Source organism: Melopsittacus undulatus, chromosome 4 (assembly GCF_012275295.1).
Source record: "Melopsittacus undulatus isolate bMelUnd1 chromosome 4, bMelUnd1.mat.Z, whole genome shotgun sequence".
NCBI classification, from domain to species: Eukaryota; Metazoa; Chordata; class Aves; order Psittaciformes; family Psittaculidae; genus Melopsittacus; species Melopsittacus undulatus.
The window spans coordinates 112546099-112554464 of NC_047530.1; the positions used below are offsets into that span (position 1 = coordinate 112546099).

The 8366-nt window shown below is 41.1% G+C and overlaps 1 protein-coding gene across 1 annotated transcript; it reads left to right on the forward strand.

Annotated features, from left to right (window-relative positions):
• Positions 1-260: 260 nt before the first annotated feature.
• On the forward strand, positions 261-7429 carry LOC101871498 (opsin-VA-like). Its single transcript, XM_005144165.3, has 5 exons — positions 261-621; positions 2175-2385; positions 2948-3065; positions 6114-6353; positions 7117-7429. The coding sequence occupies exons 1-5, from the start codon at positions 261-263 to the stop codon at positions 7297-7299; spliced, it is 1113 nt and encodes a 370-aa protein (XP_005144222.2). The 3' UTR covers positions 7300-7429.
• The last annotated feature ends 937 nt before the right edge of the window (positions 7430-8366 follow it).

Here is an 8366-nt window from a genome sequence, read left to right on the forward strand (position 1 = left end):
GGCAGAAAGGGGAAGGAGTTGTTCTAAGAGATTTTCCTGCTCATCACTGTTCCTGCATTCACTGCACAGCACTAAACTTTCCTCTGACCAAAAGTTTGTCTTCTGGACTATTCTGTACTATTACTGGGAAGTGGAGGCATGGAGAGTTTGTTCACACTTCTGTTGGAGACAGTATATTTCTCCTTTTAAATTTCAATGTTATATACAGATTAGAAACTCCAATATTACCCAGTATTATTTTTGCTAATGAGAGAGAGAAAATGGATGCATTCAGAGCACCTGAAAATGAGTCACTTTTGCCTAGTTCCTCTGGTCCTGCCAGATGGGATCCCTTCCGTCGTCCCTTGGACTCCATCCAGCCCTGGCACTTCAGGCTTCTGGCAGCAGTAATGTTGGTGGTGACCTCCCTGTCGCTTGTTGAGAACCTGGCTGTGATCCTGGTAACTTTTAAGTTCAAGCAATTGAGACAACCTGTCAATTATGTTATAGTCAATTTGTCTGTGGCTGATTTCCTGGTCTCACTAACTGGTGGCATCATCAGCTTTTTAACAAACCTAAAAGGTTATTTTTATATGGGATACTGGGCTTGTGTCCTGGAAGGATTTGCTGTCACATTTTTTGGTAAGTTTGATTTTGTTTGTGGTTGTATGTTCTTTTCCTTCACCTTCCTTCAATGTATTCCAATAGCTATCCTGCAGCTTCCCAAGTGACTGATTTTACACGATTTTCACTTGCTAGTTCTTTCCCCAGTTAAATATATTCTGTATTGGATCTCATGCATGAGTTAATGATATCTATTAATATCTCTGTCATATACCAGTGGCTTGTTGCATGTACACCGGTCACTGAATATGTTTAACATAATCATGAAAAGGGTGCTAATAGACTAACAGCTTTGTGGGGAGGAGGAGGTTGAGTAAAATAATGTCCGGGAAAAATTCTCTATGTGTAACTATTTTCAAGGTTTGTATCTAGGTGTGTGTATGTGTAAGTAAATAACAGAGAGAGAAGAAGAGTGAGTACCTGCTTTTAAACTGTGGGAAATACTATGAAAACATCTTATACTAGCTACCTGCTAGTGTAAGGGTTATACAGCTAAAGGATTATACAGCTAAAACAGTCACTCCACATACCCACTTTTTTGTGATTCCTTTTCTTTACTTCGTTTTACTAACTACACAAAGTATTAGAAGTACTCTAACAGGGAATATCCTCACCACATAGATCCCTGTGTAAATACATCTCTGCAGAAGAAATGGAAAATTAGTTTTAAATGGGTTCTCTACTTAAGAGAGACATTCCTGCTTCCCTGTTCCTATTTTTAAAGCTGCTTAGTAAAGACAGCCTTCTGACTCTTGGAACTGCTCTGAATCAAACACATTCCTGATCTGTAGCCTGAAAAAGAGCCCCACGTTGCTCTCAGCCTGATTAAGATACACAGAGAGGGAATGCTGGCAAGGGACAGTGCTGCTAAATCAGCCTGTGGCATGTAAGCTGTGTCTCATGAATAAAGATCAGGCTATTTCAAGGTTTTGGTGGCCAACCAGGTGATATGTGCCTGATAAATTGGTAGTTGTTGTGGGCAGCTGTCTGTAGGTCAGAGCTTCATGACAGCCTGACATACCATATTCCTTGCAATGACAGTGTTTTGAGGATATATCTTAATTTGTTTATTTGGAAGGTACACATCATTTGCAGCTTTACAGAGTAGAACTGGATGAAAAAAGAAGTCATTGTCAGTTAAGTGGCCCAATTAACTGCTTGCTGTTGCAAGTCATTGTACTGTAGACTGACAAACTAGACTAATATGAAAATCTTGTCCTCTTAATAAATATTAATGCACATAAATAGCACAATCTTTCATAAACTTGTGTTAATGAAAGAGGTGATGAAGAGGTGTCTGATGTGGTACGTGGTCAAACACTGGGACAGGTTGACCCAGGGTGGTTGTGGAGTCTCCATCCATGGAGATATTCAAAACCCAATTGGAGTTGGTCCTGGACAGCCTGCAGTATGAACTGTGCTTGAAGGGGGTGTGTGTGTGTGGTGGGGGGTGTGTTGAACTAAGTGACCTCCAGAGGTGCCTTTCATCCTAACCAGTTCTGGGATGTGGGATCGTGCTTGATTTTCAGTGAATCTTCTCAAGTTTTGACACTGTCTGTGTTTTCCTACAGGCATTGTTGCTCTCTGGTCTCTTGCTCTGTTGGCTTTTGAGCGGTACATTGTGATCTGCCGCCCATTGGGAAATATGCACTTGAGTGGGAAGCATGCAGCCCTGGGTATTGCCTTTGTGTGGACCTTTTCCTTCATTTGGACCATTCCACCAACAATAGGTTGGAGCAGTTACACCACCAGTAAGATTGGAACTACTTGTGAGCCTAACTGGTAAGGCCACTCTTACAGGGTATGGTAAAGAAATGGAACTTGCAGCTCAGGACATCTCAGGGACAGGAATTTAAAGGAAAGGTTTAAGGATGGTGCACATCTCTGCACAAAATGGCTGTAAAGGAAGTTGTAGAAAAGTGAGCAAAATTCGCCAAGAACAGAATTAAAAAAAAATATCTCAAGGAAATCTAGAGGAGCTTCCACCTCTGCTGATAGAACTGTCCTGCACCTTGTGCTGTTGTCAGCATTCATAGAGGACAAAGAGATAGGTTTTTCAGAAGACTGGGCAAGGCCTTGAGCAACCTGGTCTGACCCCATAGCTGACTCTGCTTTGTGCAGGGGGTTGGGATACATGTCCCATCCTCCTGAGCTGTCCCACAGTTCTAGGATACTGTGGTCATAGGATCCTGTCCTAGCCCATGGCCAGGGAGGTGGCCCAGGGCTCCATCTGGTGATTAGAGCTGTAATGAGCGAAGCAGTTGACAAAAATACTAGTGACAGCCTTGAAGAGCAGAATTAGACAGAGGTTAGTAACACATGATGTATTTTGTGTTTTATACAGGTACTCAGGAGCTTATACTGACCGCACATACATTATTGCATTCTTCACCACCTGTTTTATAGTGCCTTTATCTGTGATTTTGGTATCCTATGGAAAACTGATGCAGAAGCTAAGAAAGGTAAGAAGTAAAATTTCACATGTGCATGCAAACATTTTGAATGCATGTGTTCAGTTTTCTATGTAGATCAGACAAAAGCAGATCAAATTTTCAGGCAGCAAATGCACTCGGTTATCATCCCTTGTAATTTAATTATCCTTAAGCACAGAAACTCATGTTATGGTTAGGCTTTTCAAAGTGTGCAGTTTGCAGTCACTTATCAATGCATCTCATTAGCCAAATCTCATACCAATGAAAGAATGTCTGCCTCATAACAAAAGAAACTGAATGACCCAGTGTTGGTCTGATTGCAATTGTTCTTCAGTTCAGTGATGTTTCTTAAGACTCAAACCAGGTAAATCAAAATTTAGCTTAAAATGACTGTAAATGTCAAGGGTGGGGGCTAATACTCTATAACACTTGCATGCAGAGTAAGTTGTAGCATATATAATCTAATGCTGTGTAGTAAATAAAAGATTGTCCAGGTACATTTAAAAGACTTGGGAAATGCTCTTGAATTTTATTTAATGATTATGTTGACTTGATCTAAAAGAGTATCTGCAACAAGTGAAAAAGAAGACAATAAAATAGGAAAATTCATATTTGGGACAGGAGTTTGGGACAATATTTTTATTTCTATTTACTGCTATTACCTGTCTTGTCTTATTCCTTTAGTAATAAATTCAGTAAATTTCTTCAATTTACTGATGTTTTGAAAGTATTTGTGATAACCAAATGCTTGTGTTTATTCTTAGTGTCATTTTCTGTAAGTAAAACAAAACAGAAGGCAAATGCATAAAATACCTTATTATCTCATTAGAAAATACATGCATTAGGAAAATGCATACTGCAGGTGACAACAGCATTCCTCTAAATGGATTTTTTCATGACTTCCCCAGGATGCTTTTGGGGAAGAGAAGGTTAAGTGGCTGAGGGGAGGTTGATTTCAGTGTCAAACACAAGAAATGTCCCAGATTGAATGTGAACTATAGCACAGGCGTGTTGCTGCTCACAGTGCTCTTGGTGAGGCAGCAAAGGGTCTGGTGATGTGAGGGTGTGGCACAAGAATTACAAGACATTGATATACTTGAAGAAAATCACTGTTGATGACTCAGACTTTCCTGAGATAACTTGTAAAACTACAATCTTGTTATTCTGAACATCCAGAACATTTATCAGTATTTTATTTTTCCCTGTCCAAACCTACCCACAGTGGAAATGGAATGGAAAGAGCACAGGCAAAAGTGGCCCTGGTGATCAGACATGAAAGGGAGGGATGTTAACCCAACAGAGAGAGTGTGCAGCCAAGCACTCAGCACTATGATGGGTCTGCCAGAGCAGTGGCTGATGTGCTACTAGGATGCTTCAGGAGGTATGCAGAGAGGGGTCATTTCCTTCCTCCAGGGTAACTACTTAAGCATCCGGAAGTTAAACCAAAAGCAGGTGAGATGAGATAAAAAGGAGGTAGAGAAGGAAAATGTCACCGTCAGTCACAGCAGAAGCCAGTGAATGGTCCATCTGGCCATTTGGGTCAGGTCAGGATACCTTCTGGAAGACTGATCTGTGCCATGTAGTGGGTCCCAGCATTGGCCTGGAGCGACCGTTGTGTGATCTCTCTAGGCTTACGTTCTCACTTCTTCTTCTGTTATCCAGAAAGAATAGTGGTAATGTTAAAGAAAATAATAAATCACACTTCTTGGGAGGTTGTGTGTTTCCCATTGCCTTTTGCAGCTTACAGACCTGGCAGACCACACAGCTGGGAGATGCTGGAACAGCCTCAGGGCACCATATCACAGATGATTTAGCCATAGCCTGTGCCAGCCCTTGCCTTTGGCTTTTGCTGGCTTTTGCAGAGTGATGTAACTGTCTGAGTCAGCCTCTGTTACTTAAAATAGTGGTGTAGAAAAGCCAACTGTCTGGAATATAGTCTTTAAATTTATACTAAATTGTCATAAGCTTATATCTCACAACTAAGCTAATTTTTACAAATCTGACTGCAGTGAACAGAGAGACCCTTGCACCAGAACTGGTGTCTTGATGTTTCCAGCCAACCCACTTCCCTGATTTTGATGGCCATTTCCCATGGCTGCCACAGTGCAATGGTGTGACACTGGTTTGTCTTACAGAAGTCTCCTACTCCCTCAGCCCCTGTGAACCCAGCTTTACAATGCCAACAGTAGCTTTCACTACAACTGAAAAACTAATGAAATAAAGAAACCTTAGGAAAAGGTATAATTAGCAGTTTAAAATAGAGATAAATTATTATGGCACTATTCCTTTGTTTGAAAGATGGTTCCTTTTCAGTTTCATGTTCTTAGATTTAGAAAGGAAGGAATCTACTGCCATCCACAAAAAGCCATAGTTGAGAAAAAGACCAGACTGATGTGACACAAGGGTGAAACAGCCAGGAGATTGTGTAGCCAGTGTAGCTCTGTTGAAGCTAGTGATGTACGGCAAGTTTTATCTCCCAAAAATGTAGCCCTAATTGTTTTGTATTTTTAGAGGTAAGACATTGTTATCAGATGATACCAGTTACTCGTTCTGTCAGGGTCAGTTTCTGAACAGAGGCCAAATCTTGTTTCTGATCTTACTTAAAAATCATTAGGATTACTTTTCTCACAGATGGAATTTAAAGGTGTTTCTGTACTGCCTTGGGGTGGGCTGATGCAGCACCCATAAAGTTATCTGAGCTAGATTAACTTTTGTGGGGCTGGACAGCAAACCTGTGCCACCACTTCACTGCTTGTGATTTGGCTTAAGTCTTGGGAGTGTCTCGCAGGCTGCAATTAGATTGTTACACAGAGATTGCCCTGGTAACTGCTTTTTGCTCTCACTTTTACAATAAAAATATAAAAACACCTAAGCAAAGGCAATAACAATGTACAGTAATTCATGTCCCTCAGCAATAACACTTGATGCCCTGTGGTCCAGTAACAGCATCCTTATGTGCTGCCATACTCAAGGAGAGTAGGTCTTTCCTTCTAGCATGGCAGATTGTTAACCTGTTCACTACATTCACTGGTTGGAGGCCTTGTTGTTTTCTAGAATCTTCTATTCTTTTCTTTAAAGGTGTCAGATACACAAAGCAGGCTGGGAACTACCAGGAAACCTGAAAGACAAGTGACTAGAATGGTTGTTGTTATGATCGTTGCCTTTCTAATCTGCTGGATGCCATACGCCGCCTTTTCTATCCTAGTCACTGCATACCCCTCCATTGAGCTGGATCCTTGTCTGGCAGCAGTTCCAGCTTTTTTTTCCAAAACGGCTACTGTTTATAATCCAGTTATTTATGTCTTTATGAACAAACAGGTACTGTATGCTCTCAAAATGTCTTTAACACTCGTATTTTGTTATTTTGTCTTGCTTTATAATGAATTATTTCTACCTACCTACTAGGTAACTGTGTTAGCTTTTATGATATGCTAGCATTGCAATATCCAGCATTTAGAACCAAAAAAAAATCACTGGAAGAGGCATGATAATAAATTGTAATAGATTTATGCTATGAAGCTACTAAGAGTGGTGGCACCAAGCAGAATATAAGCATGTAAGTGAAAAGAAGAAAAATAGTAAAGTGACTGTTGAATAAGAAGTGATGAATACAATTATTTTTCTCAGTGCTGCAGAGAAAGCTATTGCTTGTCTTGCATGCTATAGACAGTACCCTGATCTCCCAGTGTGTGGCAGATGTCTGATGGTTTTCCATTGTTCATGGATATGAACAGCATGGAAAGAAACTGTCTTTGAGTAGGTGGGTATTAGCATATGAAAGCAACTCATGAGCCTGGAGGAATGACCAGTTTTGTCCATTAGATGTGGTTAGTAACAAGCAGAAGAGACTTCATTTTTGGAATAAGATTTTCCAGTAGTGTGGGTCTTTTTAGAGCATCATTATTTCTCAGTTATAGAGCTCTTCATGGTAATGCCAGCAGATGTATTTTATGGGGCTACTTCCTTATGCTCCCAACTGACTCCGAAGAGAATTTCCGGGAGTTTTAGCAAAGACACAGACTGCTTTATAGAGATATTGTAAAGTTCCACATTTTGATTGATCTTTTATTCAACTTTCTAGTTCAGGAAGTGTCTGATTCAAATGTTCAGCCGCAGTGCCATAGAAACTACAGAGTCCAACATGAACCCAACTTCAGAGAGAGCAATGCTAACCCAAGACAAAAGAGGCAGTGAGATGTCCACCATGGCAGTACGTAGCACCGTTTCTAAGAGGAAAACTGGAGATGAACACAGCAATTGCTGATCTTCTGCTTAGTTGGCAGCTTCATAAAACAAAATCTGTCCCATGCAGGGTGGGAGATAAGATCATTAATGCAGTGCCAGAGAACATTTCCTTGTTACCATCACTTAATACAAAAAACTTTGTCAGTAGGAACACTAAGCTCCTGTGAATACCACCTTTGAGGCTCCTGAATGACACAAGATTTTCTTGGCTCTGCAGTTGCAGCCAAACACCCAGCCATAAGGTGAGTCTCTTCCTCCACTGTGCTGCTCTTCCCAATCCACAGCCTGCTTGCTCCTGAAAATAACATCAGGGAGCCCAGTGTTGCTGGGCTGGCATGTAGCACAGTAAGGATAGGAGAGTTTTACGCTGCTGCAGGCTCCTTGGTCAGCTGGACAAAGACATGAACTGACACAGGGCTTCAGACATACCTAGCACTCAGGTGACTCAATTTCAGGCAATGGAGGTTCCGAGAGGAATGGGTCTAAGTGCTTTTTTGGGTGTTTTGGGAACTTCTACTAAAACAAACAACAAACCAGAAAAAGCCTGAAGCTCTGCACTTGTGTCTGTTCTTGGTGAAAATCTCAATGGGCAACTGAGATCTCCATCCGCTTGGAGAAGCCATCCAGACTCCCAAGCACTATTTTAATAATACGAGGCCTATCAAGAGCTGTTCATATCCTCTCTCTGCATTCCCTCTTTGTCAAGAAAATATCTTGTGCTTATGGCAACTTTTGAAGTAAAATAATTTGGGCTAGATGATTGTTCAGGTGCCTTCCAACTGAACTATTCTATTAACTGAACTTTGGAGCAGGAGTTAGCAGTGTATAGGAAAGTGTAACTTTGCAGGAACGGTGGAGGAATGGCCAGTAGCACAGCTTAGAGTTGTGAAGCTGAGCTTTGTGGGACAGACGTTTTCCCCGTATGTGCCTGCATTGTGCAGAGTTGAGATCTGTTGTGTTCTTGAGACCATGTAGCTCCAGGTGACAGCTATCGTTTCTGTTTCTTAGCACGTAGAATTTTCAGAAATCAGTGGTTAGAGAATACAAATGCTGTGTACACATTACACTGGAGCATGCTGATGTATG